Source organism: Triturus cristatus, chromosome 12 (assembly GCF_964204655.1).
Source record: "Triturus cristatus chromosome 12, aTriCri1.1, whole genome shotgun sequence".
Classification (NCBI taxonomy): Eukaryota; Metazoa; Chordata; class Amphibia; order Caudata; family Salamandridae; genus Triturus; species Triturus cristatus.
The window spans coordinates 469,094,895-469,114,539 of record NC_140595.1 but is presented as its reverse complement, the minus strand read 5'-3'; the positions used below and the strand labels follow the sequence as shown (position 1 = coordinate 469,114,539).

The 19,645-nt window shown below is 50.8% G+C and overlaps 1 protein-coding gene across 8 annotated transcripts in view; it reads right to left on the bottom strand.

Moving 5' to 3' along the window:
- TDRD12 (tudor domain containing 12) overlaps positions 1 to 19,645 on the bottom strand; it is a 3,486,095-nt gene that overhangs the window by 2,551,685 nt on the left and 914,765 nt on the right. For 7 of the 8 annotated variants that reach the window (XM_085639447.1, XM_085639446.1, XM_085639448.1 and 4 more), the window contains one exon: positions 14,315 to 14,422. The exons of the other annotated variant lie outside the window; for it this stretch is intronic. In XM_085639447.1, the coding sequence (XP_085495573.1) occupies positions 14,315 to 14,422 (108 nt within the window). The remainder of the gene's footprint in view (positions 1 to 14,314; positions 14,423 to 19,645) is intronic. 8 annotated transcript variants of the gene reach the window in all.

Genomic DNA, 19,645 nt, shown 5'->3' with positions numbered 1-19,645 from the left:
CTGAAGCTGCGCCGCCAGAAAATAGGCTTCGAATGATGGAGCACCGAGGCCTCCCTGTGTCGTGGGTAGTTTTAATTTTGCCAGCGCAATCCTGTGTCGTCCTTTACCCCATATTAGGGAGCTAAGGAGTGAGTCCAAATCTTTAAAATAGGATCGGGCGGGATTACTGGAAGGCTGGTAAAGTAATAGAGCAGTCGTGGGACCAGTATCATTTTTGCGAGAGCTACCCGACTGATCGGGGCCAGTGGGAGACTCCGCCAGAACCCAATTGTGGATCGTATACTGGCAAGTACCCTACGATGATTGCCCTCGAAGATGTCGGTGGGGGAGTGGTATAAGCGGATCCCAAGATATCGGGGGGGCTTCCGCGGTCCAACTTATTTTCTGGTCGCCAATCAAAATTTCCTGGGGGAGGGGGCGCTCGGGTGTAAGAGGTACACCCTAGATTTATCCCAGTTCACTTTCAGGCCCGAGGCGTTGGCAAATACTGTCAAGGCGGTCTCGAGTAGGGTGAGATCCGCTGTGATGTCCCGTATATAGATAAGAAGGTCGACAGCATACATAGATACACAATGCGTGGTATCTGCGAGTGGGATGCCCCAACCTTGTCCCTCCTGGCGGAGACGGATAGCTAAAGGTTCAACAGCGAGCTCGAATAATAGGGGGTGAGAGGGGGCAACCTTGTCGTGTGCCCCTATGTATTGCGAAATCCGGGGAGATGTAGCGTCCAAGGCGGACCCGGGAGGTAAGTTTGGTAAATAGAAGGCGGGTATAAGCTATGAGAGTGGGGCCAAGTCCAGCACGTCTGAGGACTGGGAAAAAGTACTGCCATGTTAGGGTATCGAAAGCCTTTGAGGTCCACGACCAGGCACGCCGCCCGGGGAAGGCGGTCGCCAATCTGATCCTGGATGTGAAAAAGACGGCGTATGTTCTGAGAAGTATTCCTGCCCGGGACGAATCCGCACTGGTTTGGATGCACTAGTGGGCATATAATTTGGGAGTATCTATCCGCTAAGATTTTCCCTGGGATCACGGTTGGGTTTCGGGAACGTTATGATCACCCATTCTCTCATAGATCTGGGCAGTTCGCCGGATTGTAGCGCTGTGTCCAGCACTGTCGATAAGCGGGGGGTCAGTTGGGAGACAAAGGTGGCGTAATACTCAAGTGGAAACCCGTCCAAACCTGGGGCGTTGTTACGGGCTAGGGCTCGTATAGCGTGTGTAATCTCAGTGGTTTGTATCTTCGCATCCAGATCCGTCTAATCTGCGTCAGATATCTGGGGGAGGGGGAGGGGGAGGGGGTCTAGGAAGTGGTTAACTGCCTCCAGTTCCAGTGATAGGGGGTTACTGTAGACCGCCGAGTAATGTTGATGGAATGCCTGGAGGATCTCGTCCTGAGATTGTACCAGGGTGCCGTGAGGATTTATTATTGCGGTGATGGGCCGCACCTCCGTGTCTTGTTTAGCTAGCCACGCTAACAGTGTTCCTGTATTGTCGCTGTCTTTATGCATTCGAGTCGCATAGGCCCGAAAGTTGTGACGCCGAAGGTCCGCACATGCTGCCTGGTACTCTGATTTGGCGTGGGCGATTTGTGTCGCCGCTGCCGCTGACTGGTCAGCAGCCTTAGTGGCAGTAGCTAGCCGCTTTTCCACTTTGTCAAGTGCCTGCTCCAGGGTACGCTTTGCCCCGGCTCTCTGTTTAATACATTCCCCTCGGGCCACCACCTTAAAGCTGTCCCACTCAATTAGGATTGATGATGCGGTCCCCGTATTGTGAGTAAAGTATTCTTGAATGCTACGTCGTTGCTCGTGCGTGAAGACTTGGTCCGTCAGGCAGTCTCGTGATAAGCGCCATGTGGGGACAGGGGGATGTGGGAGTCTCCACTGAAGGCTTAAGAGATGTGCATCATGATCTGAGACGACCCTGCCTAGATAATCTGAGTGACATATTTGCGGGAGAAGTGTTGCCGTACATAGGAAACGGTCGAGCCGGACTCGTAGGTTGTGGGGGATGGAGTGGAAGGAGTATATGCGTGTTTGAGGGTGGTGCAGTCTCCATGCATCCGTGAGCGACCAGTGTGCGACCCATGCCTTGAATCGCTCAATTTGCCTGTGAGTGGGGGAGTGTGGGAGCGGGGGTGGGAACGGTCCAGTCCTGGGTCCAGGATACAATTGTAGTCCCCCCCTAGTATCCAGGGTACATGTGTGAATTGGGCTAGGGTTTTCGTGAGTCGGTCCCAAAATTTGTCCTGGTCAACGTTCGGGGCATACACACTTCCCAGAAGGACAGCCTGACCATCCAAGAGTCCCTCTAGTAGGGCGAATCTACCCTCCCCGTCCACCACCGGTCTGATCTCCCGGAACGGGGTCCCTGGGCGGACCCAGATCAGCGCCCCACGGGCAAATGATGAGTAGGTCGTAGCACATATGAGGCCGCGCCACTTTGCGTATAGCTTGCATGCTTCAGTTAATTCGAGGTGGGTTTCCTATAAGAAAAGGATGGACGCTTTCTGCCGCTTCGCGTAGGCATTGATCGTGTAACGCTTACTTGGGGTGTGTAGACCGCGTGTATTCAGTATGAGTATGTTAATGTCTGCGTTTTTCGTCAACGTTGCCATGAGCAATTTATGTTGTGTGTGGGTCGGGTGAGGGGCCCACTAGATAGGTCATTAAGTGGTCTCCTAGGGATACGCTGCGCCTGGGGAGAGTAGGTGAAGGGTGAGCCTGGCCGCTCAGGTGTTCTACGGTGTGGCGTTCCGTGACGGAATGGGACTTGTATGAACTGGGATGTAAACAACGTGTAGGGGTTCGGGAAACAGTCTTAATACAAAGGACTCATCGTTCGGGAAACTGTGTGTCCAAACTTCCTCCCGTAACACTGGGGGGCATAACTGCTCTATATGATAGGGGGTGGCGACATGCAAGTGCGAAGCCGCGCGCTAAACTGGCATGCAGAAGGATCAATGCGCGTCACTTGCAGGGTATCAAACCCTACTCTCTTGGCAGTGGGCATGTAATTGACATTGCTCATAAGGATACAGTTTGGCAGTCTGTATTACTGGACTGTTTCAAGGTGAGGGAGGAGAGGCTTGTCCATCCAATAGTCCATCTGCCGTTTGTGGAGTGACGTAGGAGGGTGCCACTGAGTCAACCCTCGAGGTGGTGTCATTGCTGTCGTTTTCGCCTTCCGATGAGAAGAGATACGGGGGCCGATCTATGGGCTCCGAGCGCTGAGTGGAGCGTAGATCAATTGCTGCTTGCAAAGCTTCACGTCTCTCCTTCATGATCTGTTCTAGATCAGGCGAGTCGTGGGTGCCGATCGCCGTTTTCGTCTCGGTGTTGCGGAGTTTCATGGGGTGTTTTCTAGCACGGAGAGTTTTGAGAAGTGAGCCACGTTGGGGGTGAGAGTTGGGTGCCCGCGTACAGTGTTGGTCTGCCCAGTCATGTGTGGCCTCTGCGGTCGTGAAGAAAAAGGAGGAGCCATTGTGGAGGATCTGGAGGCGGGCCGGGAAGAGCATATTGAATGTTATTTTCACGCAGTCTCCGTTTTACGTCCAGGAAGGATGATCTTTGCTGCTGCACTGCTCGGGCATAGTCCGGGAAGATCATTATCTGTTTGTTCTCTACCCGCAGTTGTGCCGCCAGGAGTACTGCATCGCGGTCCCGGAAGTGTAGGAATTTAGCTAACAGCGGCCTGGGGGCTGCGCCAGGTGGGGGTTTTCGGGTGGGCACCCTGTGGGCTCATTCAATTGAGAAGAACGCTGTTCGGTCTGATGTTGGGGTGAAGGATTTAAGCCATGTGTCCATATAGTCTATGGGGTTTGCTCCCTCGACGCCCTCCGGTAGTCCCAGCACTCCGATGATACAGCATCACGAGCGGTCTTTCAAGTCCTGTGCGCACTCCTCCAACGCGGCTAAGCGGGTGAGAATTCGTTGGAGCGTCGTCCGATGCTCCTTCAGTGTTGGCTGCATTTCCTCCAGCGCCCGTTCCTCTGTTCTCACCCGGTCAGCAAGTTTGTGGTGATCGTCTCGGAGGAGGTTGACGTCTGTCGCCAATGTACAGAGTCTTTCTTCCATAGATAACCTGGACAGTTCGATGGCAGCGAGGACTTTGTCCAGTTTGTCCGAGATTGATAGGTCCGGTGAAGGTGCTGTACTGGGGGACCAATTTGAGGCTTTCGGCATATTTTCCGGGGCAGTTTCCGGTACTGCGTTGTGCTGTGCAGGCTTTGGTTTCCCCATTTTCGCCCTTTTTGGTGGGGGGGCGTTGCTGCTGGATTGGTCCTACAAGTCCTTAGAGGTGCAGTGAGTCAGTAAATAAGAGAAGCGGGGCCCTGCGGTGTCGGTGGATGGCGGGAGCGCGTCACCGAAAGGACATAGTCCTCGATGGTATTCCGGTTCCCACACTCAGTCATGGAGTCCAAGCTGTGGGTGGTGTAGGCCGGTCCGGGCGTAGAGATCGCCTATGTCAGGTGTGGGGAGTTGTGGGCGATTTGCTCCTAACGTTAGGCCGCCCTCGTGAAAAGACAGCACATGCTCTCGGTGGTATGAGTGGAGGGTCACATGCGTCGCCCCAGTGGGTTGAGGGCTCGACCCTTGCAGGTTGAGGGGCTATCGCTGCAGTCGCTCTACGATCAGGGCCCTCGCTGGGGGTTTGCTATGGAGTCCGGTATCATGCAGGCAGCCATATTAAAGTCAGGCAAAGTCCGTTTTCTGGTGGTTAAAGGGTCCGGGATCACATCGCCCCTGCTGAAAGTCTTGGTCCCTCCCTGACCCCACTATGGGCAAGCTATGCCAGGTACCTGGAGTGTCCTGTGAGGGGTTCAGAGCACGCTACCATCTCACGCCGGGTGCTGGCGCTCTCCGGTATTGTGGTCTGTCGCGCTGGCCCTCACAGATCTCCGGCGTCCCTTGAGGCCCTGGGGAGGTTCACTGGTGGTCCGCTGTGTCCAGATGGTGGGTCGGACCAGGCGCGGTGTGTCAGCTCCCCTGGTTGCTTCCGGAGGGGCTGTCGCTGCGGTCGCCGCGGGATCAGGGCCCTCACCGAGGGTGTTCTGTGAAGTCAGGCGTTACACGGGCGGCCATGTGGTGGCCAGGCAGGGTCCGATGCGGATAGTTGGGAGGCCCCGGATCACGCCGCCCCCGCCAATATTCGTTGCTTCCTGTGGTCCCCCTATGAGCGAGCTGCGCTGGGTACCTGGGATGTCCAGGGGGGGGGGGGGCGAAGCCCGCTTCAAGCATGCGCCGGGTGCACGGTGCTCAAAATGGTGGGTGGATCGAGGACGCCGGCAATCGCCTGCACTGTGGCTTTCTGTGTAGTCCTTCGCCGGTTCGCTACAGGTCCACGGCGTCCGGATGTCGAGACGGGCTGGGCACCGTGCGTTAGTGTCCCTGGGCCTCTCCTCGCACTGTCGCTGGGTACGCTCAGAGGACTCCCGATGCCATTTTAAGATACGGGGTGCGGCACTGGTGGTTCCGTATAAAGAAGCCCTGTTTAGGAGTTGAGTGGCTTCGGGCCTCCGCATGCACCGCACCTCCATGTGGACAGTTTCCGATGTTTCTGGGTCCGTTTGTCGATCTCGGTGACGCTCGGGATTAGATGTTAGAGGTGCCCGAGCACAGAGCCTCAGCAATGCACGTCCGCCATCGTGGCTTGCGTAGCCACGCCCCCTATGTCTCAGGGCTACTTACGTAGAAATCGTTCTACCCAGTGAGTCGGCGGTATCCAGCCCACACCGAATGGCAAACTTTGCTGTGACTCTCTCTGCAACGGCACAGGAGAGTAAGTCCCGGGCAGCCTTCGGGCACTGTGGCAGCACTTGCGCAACCATATCGCACATAGAGTGGGTGTAACAGCCCAAGAGACATGCGGTGTTCGACTGCAGTCCTAAGCTGGCGGAAGAAAAAACCTTCTTGCCAAGATGATACAGATTCTTGGTTTCCCTATCGGGGCGAGCAGTAGGGAACACTCCTTTGAATGTTGAGGCTTGGACCACCAAGCTCTTGAGGGCAGGGTGTTGGGAGAGGAAAATCAGGTAGCCCGGGCCGGGCAGTGCAATTGGGCAATAATCCTATCCACAGGAGCCCTGTGCTGGGCTTGGACCTAGTGCCCACTAGGATGTCTGTGAGGGCCTTGTTGAACGGCAGCAGGGGCTCCGAAGAGGCCGCTGCCGGCTGAAGCACCTCAGTCAGGAGGTTAGTCCTGACGGACACTGTAGGAAGCTCAAGGCCCAGGGCCTCAGCCACCCTATGCAACACCACAGCGTAGGAGGCTCACTCCTCCGTGGCTACGGTAGGGGGAGAAAGCATACCAAGGTCTGGGGAGGTATCCAGATCACTAGCCTCACCCAACTCCAGTCCGGCTCTTCAAGCTGGTCTGCCAGAGGGTTAACAGACGCCTCCCAGTCCTCCTCACCCTCCTCTGGCTGCCACTCAGGGCGATAAGCAATGTCAGGGTAGGACAGTGGTACAAAAGTACCGGTTGGCACTGGTACCGGCATCAGTCCATGTCGGTCTAGCTCCGTGACCAGGTCGAGGGGGAGGCCAGGGTCGATTCTGGTCGGGGACACAACTGGCGTCGGAGGCATAGGGGCCATGGGAGGTGTCGTGAGGTTGACCTGCACCGATCCAGGCTTAGATCTCTGGGGGCCTTGCGGTGCCTGGGCCACCAGCATCCAAGGCCTAGCGCCCCAGCCGAGTCCGCGGGCCTGAAGGAGCAACCGCAGAGTCGGGCTGCCCAAAGATGGAATGGAGGGCTGTGTAAAAAGCACGGAGCTGGGCAGGGGATGCTCCGGTACCTGGGAAGGGAGGGAAGCTCGGAGCCAACCCAGTAGGCTCAGCGAGCCAAGCACAAGGATGACTACCTTCCACATCCCGCATCACGTCAGCCGAAGGACGGGGAGAAGACGGAGAGCGATGGTGCTTCTTCGCCTTCTTTTTGTGCTTTGACTTACCCGATGACAAATACTTCGAGGAGGAATCATGGTGGTGACTCCGCGACCGGTTCGTGACCTCGCTTTCGACCGGGACCTCGAGCGGCGAAGAGCTGACTGCTGGGCCTCCAGAAGCTTACGGGACCACTCCCGCAAAAACTTCAGGATTAATGGCTCGACAGTCGGAGCACAACAGAGTCGTGGTCGCGCTCCAGGCACCAGAGGCACACAAGGTGTGGATCTGTGACTGACGTTAGTCAAAAAGTGACAAAGGGTACCGCTTTCTCCGGCTCGGAGATGGCTGGCGCGGAAAAAGAAAGAACTTAACGCGCAGCAGCGGCGTCTAAGTAGATGCTGCAACGTCATCCCGGCAACCACGACGACAAACGCGGTGTCGACCGACACCACCTACTGACGCACAGGGGGGTACTGCGAAGGAAAATTTCTCTGCACCCAGGCTGATGCCTGGGAGTAATTCTAAGGTAAGGAATCTGTAACTAATAATCTCTTTCAGATACTCTTTGAAAGTGTTTTGGCTCACAGTCTCAATCCCCTTATGCCAGGACTTATTGACCCGGACCAGTCGGGTTTTATTCCCTCTCACCAATGCATGGCTAACACTAAACATATGTCATCTTATAGATGAAGTACACCGGCCGCATAAAGAAGCTTTACTGCTCTCTATCGATGCTGAGAACGTGTTTGTACGTGTGCATTGGCCATAGCTTTTTGAAATAGTGAAGAGGTTTGGGATTTGAGAGACATTTAGGCAGTGGATTGGGTGTGTATATATAGCGCTCCCTGAGCGGCGGTGAGGATTAATGGGGTCTGGTCCAGATACTTTCCCACTTGTCGGGGCACTCAACACAGTTGTCTGTTATCACTCCTCTTTGCACTATAAATGAAGCTACCGGCGAACAAGCTTCAGGAAAGCCTTGATGTCAATTATTCCATTCCATGCCAGGCACCACTTGATCAATCTATATGCTGACAATTTCATTTTCTCGATCACAGAGCCCCAGACTTCACTTCTGGCCTTCGTTGCAGAACCCAGAGCATTCGGTTCGGTCTCAGGATTCAGGGTGAATATGCAGAAATCGCAGATTTTGAATCTCACGGTTACCCCGGCGACTGAACAGGCCTTAAAATCGCAATTCAGTTTTGGGTGGGTGACTGAGGGCCTTCCATTCCTGGGCCTCTCCTTGGCACAAACATTACCCAAGACTGTAGCGGCAATTTATGCATTCCTGGCTACCCAGATTTTCAAAGACTTAGCAATATGGAACAGTTTATTCCTGACTTGGATGGAAGGGTTGTGGCAGTGAAGATGTCAATCCTTTCCTGCATCCTTTATATTTTTCAAACTTTACCATTGGCTTCTCCACCCGGTGTGGTACGTTTCCTCCAGCTGGCCATTAATAACTTCATATGGGGTGGTAAGAAGCCACGGTTGCATAAATATCTGGTGTATCGATGGAAATCAGAGGGTGTGATGGTGGTACCTTTGTGGTCTTGTTATTATCAAGCTACCCAACTTCAGTACCTAGTTGAGTTGAACAGATCCCTTTCTGAAAAACTTTGGGCCTTCATCAACAAGGCTGTGGCTGGCACTCAAATATGGAAGGAGATGTGGATTCTGCGCCAGCATAGAACTTGGGGATTATATTCCTCACCAGTGAAAAGCAAGGCCCTGAAGGTGTTGCAGTTAAAACTGGCCTGACCACTTTCCCTTTGCCTATGACACCTTTTTGCCAACCCAGATTTTGCCCCTGGGATGGATCAGGATGGAATTCAAGGATGGATAGAAGGAGGCTGCAAGCGACTGGGCTGCTTATTTGATCTAAATGGTCTACTTCCCTTTGATCAACTCCACTACTCTTTCAAGGATGGAAACGGTCTCATTTCTACAACTTCACAACTGGTTGCTGACACTCGATGGGTGGGGGGGGGGGGGGGGGGGGGGGGGGGGGGAGATGGGGGTCGTTCGATGACCTCTTTGAAAAGTGGTTGTTTCTCAAAACAGATAAGCAATTAGACTCTTGAGCTCCGTGGCCATTTGGGAAGTAGTGGGCCACGGCTTTGATACCCGGGTCAGAGGAGATGGGAGGCTGAGATAGGCAGACCTCTTTCTGATAAGGAATGGGAGAATATACACTATATGGTTCACCACACAGTGCATGCGATGGCAGGCACTGAAACGGGCTACAAAATAGCTTCGTATTGGTATTACACCCCGATGCGGATTCATAAATAGAGAGTGGGCTGTTCTGGGGATTGCTGGAGAGGTTGCGGTAATGCTGGGACCCTACTTCATCTGCTGTGGCATTGCCCTAAACAATACTGGGACAGCTGTTAGATATTTACCTGGCCTTTGAAACTAGCATTCCAAGATTTCCAGCATCCATTCTCTTGGGCTACCAAATGCATTGACGTTCTATTAAAGGGAGGAAGATGGCCCTTGTATTGAACGCAGCCCAAGTAATAATTTCACTCTGGGGCACAGATAAAACATCGGACCACACTTCCTGGCTGTGCAAACTATGGTCTATCTTGGGAATAGAGGAGCTCTTGTGGCGGTTAGTCCTGGGGGTTCCTCCAATTTGGAACTGTGGGCCCCCTTTATTCGCATCCTTTCCCTGGAGTTTAGGGAATAGACAAGCTCAACATATCTCTGAACTCTTTATCCCAGAGGCTTTTCCCCCTGAGAATTGAAGGTCTATATGATACTAGTCGGATAGGGTGCCTCGTTCTATTCAATTTGATCGCTGCTTGTTTCTTTTTTAGTCATGAGGAAGGAAGGAGGGGGGGGGTGGCAGTTTAGTTGTTTTTTCCCTTTTTGTCTTGATTCTTTTACTGTATTAAATTCTCAGCCCTGCTTAGTTTGCTGACCACAGGCCGGAGGCAGTGAAATATATTCCAATATGAGCGTGTCTGCCCTGAAGAGTTGGAGGAGGCAATCTGTGTTTGGACTGTGCTAATAAATAGAGTTGATCTTAAAAAATAATGTTTGTTTCTATGTGTTGTACATTTAACGGTGCCACATGTAGCAAAGGGTATGTCATGTGCCACAATTACATATGATACAAGCTTTCAGTCACCCATACACATATATCTCATTGATTCACACACATGTTCTTACATCCCCGCAGAACATGCACTTAATGACGCACATGGCCGCCCTATCATAGTATCCCTAGTCACAGTATTTTGTTCAAACCATAGTAGCAGGCTTCATGGACATTAGGTTTAAATCAATGAAGCTGGGAGAGGGGGGTCTGGTAACAATGCTCAAATTATTTGGCCTTTAGTAGCTCACACCTATTTTCACTGATCAAAAGTAGCTCTCATTACAGAAAAGATTGGAGATCCCAGTTCTAGAACATACCTATAAGCCATTAATACTGCCCCAACCTTGGTGTGATTTAGGAAAGAACTCAAGATGCACTCTTTAAAGAACACTACATCATGATGCAGGAAAAGCCCATGTATGCGGGGATACGGAGGACCTTGCTGGATGACTTAGAAAGAGCCGAACGCTCGCTGAGAGAGGCTGAATTAGCGCGCCCCAATCGACCCGAGCTTCAGGACAAGGTCTGTGAGGCGCGGGAGGCGGTAGCGGTGGAGGTGGAGCGTCTTCGCAGCTTTGACTACAGGACGTACCTGACTAAATCGCATGCCGAAGGAGATAAAGCTGGGACACTTCTGGCCTGGTTAGCAAACCCCGCTAGAAACAGTCATCCAATTTTAGCCTTCAGAGGAGAGGAGGGCCGCAGAGGTACCACACAACCGGACATTCTGGACGGCTTTAGGTCCTACTACGTGCAATTGTACAAAAGCGCATTAATGGCACAGGGAGAGGAAATAGAGGCATTCCTAGATGAGCTGCAACTACCTCGGCTGGAACAAGAGCAAGCAGACGCCCTAGGCGGTCAAATAGAATTGACGGAAATAAGAGGAGCTGTGAAACGGATGGCTCGTAATAAAACTCCGGGCTTGGACGGCCTGCCCATAGAGTTTTATGGGCGATACCTGGAGCAACTGGCTCCCAGGCTCCAAATTGTCTATAATGAAGCCAGGGACAGGGGACGGCTCCCGCGATCCATGCGTGAAGCCATAATGATCCCCTTACTGAAGCCACGTAGGGAAATCACTGACCCGGCGTCCTACCGACCTCTGTCCATGCTAACAACGGACTACAAGATTCTAAGCACGGTACTGGCGACCAGGTTGTTGAACCACATGCAAGAACTGATCCACAAGGATCAGTCGGGGGTTTATACCCACCCGTAACACCACTCACAACATCCGGCGGTTGATTAGGCTGGTGAATGACCCTCCGCCCGAGGCGCGGGCGCCCCTAGTATTGTCAGTGGACATTGAAAAGGCTTTTGATAGCCTGGAGTGGGAATATTGGTACAAAGTGATGCGGTGTTTCGGCCTGGGTGAAGACTACATACACTGGACAAAAGTGCTGTATTCCTCGGCGAGTGCACGAGTGAAAGTGGGCACGCTGGTATCACAACAGTATGAGGTGTGTCGCGGCACCCGGCAAGGATGCGGGTTATCCCCCCTGCTGTTTGCATTGGCGGTGGAGCCTCTTGCGGCCATGGCTAGAATGGGAAACCATTACAGTGGTTTGGATTTCAGAGGGAACCGCCACTTTATCTCGCTGTACGCGGTTGACCTCCTCCTTTTTCTGCAGAACTCAGATAGAGGGCGCGGAAAGACTCCTGGAGCGCTTCGGCAGGTTATCTGGCCTCAGGGTTAATTGGGCTAAGACCTGTCTGTTCCCCCTACGGCGGGAGGAGGAGCAGCCCCCCACCTGCCAGTTGATTAGATGGGAGCCTAGTTGCCTGGACTACCTGGGGGTACACGTATACCATGACGCCGCGAACTTGTTGGAGGGCAACATAGGACGCTGCATCCGTGCCCTACGAAGCAGTATGTCATTCTGGACCACCCTGCCGCTGTCAGTAACGGGCCGCATATCTCTTCTGAAGATGATCGCCTTGCCCCGATTGTTATATTACTTCAGGACACTCCCAGTTTGGGTGCCTGGAACGATCTTTAAGCAACTAAAGTCGCTGATAACATCCTTCCTGTGGGGCTCGGGCAGACGCAGAATAGCGTTAGCGGCGCTGACCCGCCCAAAAGACGAAGGGGGCCTGGCGGTCCCGAACTTCGAGCTCTATTATCTAGCAGCACAACTGCAGTCCTTCACGCAGGAGGTAGCGAGGGTATACAGCGGTCCGGAGCGGGAGAGAGACAACGGCACTCCCCGTCATGTGTTGGCCTACATCACCCTACAACAGAGATTGGCACTCAATGATCTGTGAGGAGCGCACGTTCCGCCTATGCTGGAACAGCTCACAGAGGCGCGCAGGAATCAGACACCCATATGCGCCCGAAATCCCACTAGGCATGGTGACAGCACTCCCGCATGGGGGTGATTAGTCGAGGCTGCAGCTGTGGGAGGAGGCGGGTCTGCAGATGGTGGGGGACCTGTACGATGACGGAGTGCTGTCCCCGTTCCAGACATTGCAAGACCGCTACGACCTCCCGAGAGGAGATTACTTGCTGCACGCGGCGGTGGTGAGAGCCATACAGGCACATTGGGGGGAGGGATTAGTCGAGCCCGCGACGACGCTGGCGTGCCAATACGCAATGATGTCGGCTGGCACCTTCAAAGCAGTGACGTGTCTATACTCACGGACGCTGAACGAAACCCTTCAGCCCTTGGCTGCGTTAAAAAACAAGTGGGAGATGGACTTGCAGGTGGAAATCCCGAACACGACGTGGACGCAGCTAGTGCGAAGAGCCAGAAAAAGCATGAGAAATGCACAATTTCAACTGATTCAATTCTATGTGCTCCATAGAGCATACCTTACCCCAGGAAAAATAAGGAAATACTTTGGGGCTGAGGAGGCTGCTTGCCCTAGATGTAACAAGATAGGAGCAGATCTGATCCACATGTTGAGGGCTTGCCCACACCTGCAGGAGTACTGGCGGGAGATAGGCAACACAGTGAATGAAGTAGCAGACAGAGACTTACAGTACGACGAGGCCGTTAGTGTACTCCACTGGTTCCCGCACACGCCCAAGAATAAAATATCCAGCAAGTTTATAGACATGGGCCTAATATTGGCAAAGAGGGAGGTGACTAAGGGGTGGAAGTCGAAGGTAGGTCCAACACACCGGAGATGGCTGAACGAATTCCTAAAATGGGCGGCTAGTGAGAGCACACTCCGATATCAACTAGCTCGCCGCAAACCAGATGAGCGAGCTCAGGAAGCGGCGATGGAATGGGAAATTTTAGTGCAGGCCTTGCGTGACAGCCTAACTATGGGGGAGGAAGACGAGGAATCTGATGACGCAGTCGATGCAGTCGTGGCACCGGCTCCCCTGCCAGTCACACACGCTTAGTAATTAATGGAACTCTCCTGCTAACCACCACACATACCGACTCTTCCTGGCTAGGCGCTATGAGGGGGACACTGGGGAGGGGGGGGGGGGGGGGGGGGAGGACCGAGGGAGGGATTGCAAGTCCAAACTTAATGGAAGAAGAATGCGCGATCCATGAGAATCTTGGGGGTGAGGGGGGTTAACTTTAAAAGCAGGCAGCGGATTTCCCCACTAGACGACCGTACTTGTAAGAAATGTAAAGATGTACCATATGGCTAAGTGGCGCCACCCGGCCTCCGGGATGTGGGCAGTACGGCTGTGTGTACCGCACGGATGTATGACTAAGGGGGGGCGAGAAATCTGCGTTAATGGCATTTATCCTGAGTGTTATACAGTATATTAGGACCTGCAATAAAAATGGTTTGACAAAAAAAAATGCAGGAAAATCCCACTTTGGTTACCAAAACCCAGCTAAATCTTCAAATCATGTGCTGACTGCCTATCAATGCCTTTGTCCCTGTTAGAGCACATCAAAACAGCTATAAAAGTACTACATATATATTTGATACGGAATTCCTACAACCTACCGAACATCCTGACAAAGTGAGTTAGAGAGCCTGGAAATGAAGTATTACTTTCTGCACAAGTTTAACTGAATAATGCATTCATTATTAAAACAGATTTCTGGAGATCTCTTTAGTAAGGCCAAAACACAGCACTTATCAGGTGTGCACAATATAGACTATTGCAAATAATTTACAATCAAAATAGCTTTCTCTCCTCAATATTAGAGGTAAACATTTATTTTCATGGTTAATGTAATCTCTAGAATATAAACAACTTTAAAACTAATTGCAAATTAAAATGCCAATCTGATAGCGATTGTGACTTCCAAGGGTTAAAAAGTGCACATATATGAAGGGTGGCCTGTGTGAGAAGGGACATAAATGCATACAAATGTACAAACTGATCACTTCATACTTGGCACAGCCATGTTTTATATCTTCATTTTTCCTGGGAGGCATTTTATCTGCAGGCCAATCTTTTGATTCAGAGTTCTGGGTCAACATTCCATTTGCAGAAAACACACTGTAAGAATAACAATGATACTTTATGCGTTAAGATAAATACAAAAGTGGTAATAAACAAATAAAAACACATTTAATTGGTTTGTAACAAAATGTTACTTTCCTTTAACACTTCCTATTCAGCAGTGATAGTCCAAAGATTAATTTATGTAAAAAAAAAAACTGCCTTGTAACAGAGGATTCGAAATATATTTGGAATGCAGTTACTAATTCTGAAAGCCCGGAGCTAGGCTTATCAATGTACTCTTTGCAGAACAAGTTCACAATATAACTTCAATGGAGCAGGGTCAGCTGCTTTTGGAGGGCAAGAATTTGAAAAAGCAAACAGCCCTTTACTCTGAAATTGGTTTGTCCCGTGGGGGGATGGGTGGCTCAGTAAGGAATCTGAGGCTAGATAGAGTCTCTGCCAGATAAGGGTTTACCAAAATTAAGTAACTTGTTTCTCCGATAGAGACTTTAAGCCACAGATTCCTTACTTTAGAAAAGATGCTAAAGCAATACCTCCCCGGAGGTGGGACAGCAACAGATTTAAACTAGAAAATCCTTTAGGACTGAACGGGAAAAGTGCCCATCTCACCGGACTGTCCAGGCAGTAGTGCTTCGGAAACGTGTGCAGGGAAGCCCATGTTGCTGCCCGATGGACATCCAGGACAGGTGCTCCACGAGCCAATGCAGCCTTGGCTCTGATGGACTGAGCACACAAGCCTTCAGGAGGTTGCTTTTTGGGCAATGCGTAGCAGATTTTGATGCAGAGCACTATCCGGCTCTTTTAGGGTCCATCGATGGAGTCTCTCCTCTTCTTTACAGGGATGAAGCGGAGTGTAAAAGGTAGTTAGGGTGATGGGCTGGCCTACATGAAAGGGAGTTACCAACTTTAGTAGGAAAGATGTCCTAATGCCAAAGACCAGTTTGTCTGGGTAGATGGTAAGGTACAGTAGTTGCAAGCCCTTAAACATTAGGGCGTGTCCCCTGGGCACTGGTGTGTCGATGTTGGATTGTTGTTACTCAATTGGATTCAATAAAGTTTCTTCAAAAGTTTTTTTGTAGTTTATATTTCTTTAATCACGAAATTCATATATCATTTCGATGATGCATCGTATAATACGAGTTTACAATTCCCAATGCATTTCGGCGTGATGCCTTCTTCCGGGGAATATCTAAAAGTAAATGAATGAGGCGTTTGTAGTACTATGTCACCTTTTATCACTAAAGAAAAGTATTACAGGCGTTCATTGGCGTCAATTGTGATTAGTCTTTCTGCGCGTCTCAGTAGTGATTAATGTGGGGCGGTATTTAGTGGCTGTTAGTTCGTATCGTGGTCTTAAAGCTAGGTCCAAGATAATGTGACTCTGGGGCTCAGCGAAGATGCTGAAAAAGAGAAATTGTGTACGTGCATTTAAAAAAGCTGTGGGTGAGTGTTTAAAGAAACGAAGTGCAATCTTTATGCTAATGCGGGCGTGCGTCATAGTAGTGGTACAATCGAGAGTGTCTCCCATTATTTCGCGTGTGACACAAAGTAACGCTTGCTCTCTAAAGTTACTTACTTTCGAGTTAGGAAGGTTTCTAGCGCATGCTGTGGACAGCCGTGCCGGGTGCCTCCGTCAGTGTGTGAACGCTGGGTCGAGTGTGGGTTAATGTGAGGTTGTGTGATAAAGATAGAAATGGGACTCGTTGTTTGAGAACTGAAAGTGAGAAAAGACTATGCGTGCAACATCAAACACATTTGACAGTCTGCAATATAAAACATTCATCTGTGTAAAATAAGATAATTAATACACTTGTTAACTGTTAATACAATCAGAGATAACATGTAAATTCCATCCGGTCATTCACCCCGTTTGGTTTCATGGAATTAAGTGTGCGAATCCAGTGATTTTCACGTTGTAATAAAGTTTTGTGATTGTCTCTGCCTTCCGTTTTAGCAATGATTTCCAGGATGTTGAATTTGAGTTGGCTTATGTGATGTCCAGCTTCTAGGAAATGGCTTGCCACTGTGGATTTGAGGTTCCGAGTCCTGATGTTGCTTTTGTGTTCATTTATACGTGTTTTAATTTTTCTTTCGGTTTGTCCCACGTATATTTTTCCACATGGGCATTTTAGTTGGTATATTGTATTGGCTGTATCGCATGTGGCTGTTACTTTAAGTTTGATGATATAGCCTTTCATCGGATGTGTGATGTATGAACCAGGGATGATATTGTTGCAATTGTTGCAATTCCAACATGCTAGACTTACCTCTCCAAAAACCTGATAAAATATGATCACAAATACACAAGCTGTGCACGTACCATACCTATAGTACAAAGGTACAGTAGTTGAAATGTCTGAGCCTGTAGCTCACTGACCCTCCAGATAGATAACTACAGTAGGATTGCAAATTTTATGTTAAGGAGCTTGATAGGGCATGTAGGAAAGGCCCTTTTTTCATAGACCACCTCCCCCACACATGCACTTTTGCCTGATCCCGATGCACTTTGAGTGTGGACTGGGTCCCTGCTAATCAGGTTGCCAGTGCCTCTTTTCTTTCCCAAAACTGTACCTTTGTTTCCACAATTGGCATAACTATGACACACATACAAGCCCCTGCTAAAAGGTACCAGTGGTACCAAGGGTCTTGTGACAAGAGAGGGTCTCCAATGGCTACATCATGTATTGTGCCACCCTCAGAGAACCCTCACTAAATACATACCCACTGCCATTGCAGACTGTGTTTTTGTGCAGCTAAAACTGAAGAGTCGACATGGCACACATCTGTGTGCCATGCTTACAAATTATTGCCTGTGGTATAGGTAAGTCATCCTCTAGCAGGCCTTACAGCCCTAAGGTAGGATGCACTATACCACCGGTGAGGGCATAGCTGCTTGAGCAATTTGCCCCTACAGTGTCTAAGACCAGTATCGAACATTGTAAGTGCAGTATAGCCTTATTGAGTACATGTGCTGGAGATTTGTCATTACGAACTGCACAGCTCCATGATGGCTTTACTGAATGCTGCGAATTGTGGTATCAAACTTCTCAGCATAATAGAAACACTGATGCCAGGGTTGGATTTATTAACAAATGCACTCAGAGGGCATATTAGATATGCCCCCTGAAAAACTACCAACTCTCTAGTGTGTGGCTGATCGGTCTCTGCCAGCCACCACCACCACCAGACAGGTTTCTGGGCCCATGGGCTGAGAACCTTTTGCTCTTGAGGGCCAGAAACAAAGCCTGCGCTGGGTGGAGGTGCTTCACACCTCCCCCTAGCAGGAACAGAAGCTCTTTGCTGTGAGGCTCAAAGGCTCCTGCCCTTTTGTTATACTGACTTGGGCCACTCCAGCTGGTATTGCTATTTTTAAACTGGTACTTACAAGCAACGGAGTTCTTCTTTGTTCTAAAATAAAAGTGACAAAGTCATATTTTTATACAAATATCGGACTTGGAGTCAGTCATTGAGTGTGTGCTCTTATTTCTTGACTGTGCGCGTACAACAAAGGCTTAACACAACCCTCTGATAAGCCTAACTGTGTAGGAGAGTAGGGTCTGCTTTCTATGTTCACCCCCACTTTTTGCTTTTGCTTTACTGGTTTTCGACTTAGATGTGGCTGTGGGCCTGCTAATCAGACCCACAGCCCTGCTGTTCTCTCTCTAAATTAATACAATGTACTTTAGGTGCATAACCCATTTGGATAGGATCACCTTATAGGCCCCTGTACAGTGTACCTTAGGTAACCAGGGCATAGGTGTACCCTAGGCCTACCAGGGGCTGCAGCATGTATTATGCCACCCCTGGCCTGGCCTTCCATTGTGACACAACTGGCTGATCACTCAGCTGGGGCAAGGTTGTGTAATCACTCCTTGCTTAGGTGTAGTATTCCTATACCTAACTTACATATAGACACATGTGTACCTATCAGCCACTCCTATGGCAGGCCTTAACAATCCTGGAGGCAGAGTGCTTGGTAACATGTGAGATGGTGCTCTAGCATGAGCTGAGCCTGTCTGCAGCTTTCGGAACAATGTCCTTATAGCTGTTCTATGATATAGCCTACCATATACTCTTAAAGTGCCTTATAATCTTAAACGGTTATGGTAACTATGGTTTGGCTTTATCGAAACATGTCGTGTAAGGTGTCTAACACTTTGGAATAATACCCCCATCCCATTTCTGGTGATGAGGATATTATCCCTCTCTTCTAGAGGGAGAAGACATGTTGAAACCTACTTACCCGGTTAAAGTTAACCACAGCCCCAGCATCACAAAATGGATGCTGCTGCCACGACACAAGTCTGACCTCCTGCTGCTGGGAGTGATCCCGGCACGGGAGGCTTGGACAATAGGTTTCCTGCCTTGGGAGGTGCGAGCACCACCCCAGACAGGCCTTAGTGTATTGGGGCAGGGAGGGCTGAAAGGAATGAGACATGCCTGGGGCACACAAGGTGTCCCATGCATAGTCCAGTTCAAACCGGTGCTGGGGCACTCCAGCCCCAGTCCTGGCGCGAAACTGGACAAAGGGAAGGGGGTGTAACCACCCCCCTCCCAGGTCCCACCCATAAGGCGTGACCTAGCAGGCAACCCAGCCCCCCAGATTAGTATAAGTGTGGTAGCTGGGCCCCAGGAAATTAGATTATCCTGAACCTGCAACTTGAACAGAAACTCTGGACCTTCGACATTCGACGAAAGAAGAAGACTGAAGAATCTCCCTTGTGGCCAAGGAGTGGCTACCCTGTGCAAACAGGCACCATCAAGAGACTTACCCTTTGCTTTGCTGAAGTTCTACGAGGGACCGACTGCAGAGCCCGACCAGAGCCTTGACTTCCAGACTTCTCCGACCCTGATCCACATCCACAGCCGAGCTGAGATCCGTGGAGGCGACGAGAGATGTGGGACCGGCTACCTGGGAAAAGTGGCGAGTATCTTCCAGCGCAGCTTCTGAGGCACCCTCGAAGTTGTGCACCGGGGATTGAGAAGCCCCAACCCCAAGCACCATCTGCACCGAAGATCAGCCCCCCACACTCCACGAGTCCTGCGTGGGGCCCTTCTGCATTTTCCTGCTTGCCGCGTCTGTCCGGTTGCTTGCCCGTTGGCTAGCAACCTTTGCGACGACACACCTTTGATTTTCCACTGCTGGTTTGACTCCTCCAGACTGGCTCCTGCTCCTCTGCAAAAGAGAAGCACCCCAGACCTCCCTGGTCTGCACCAGAAGCAAGTCCTCCATTATTCGTGGGTTCCGCTTGCCAA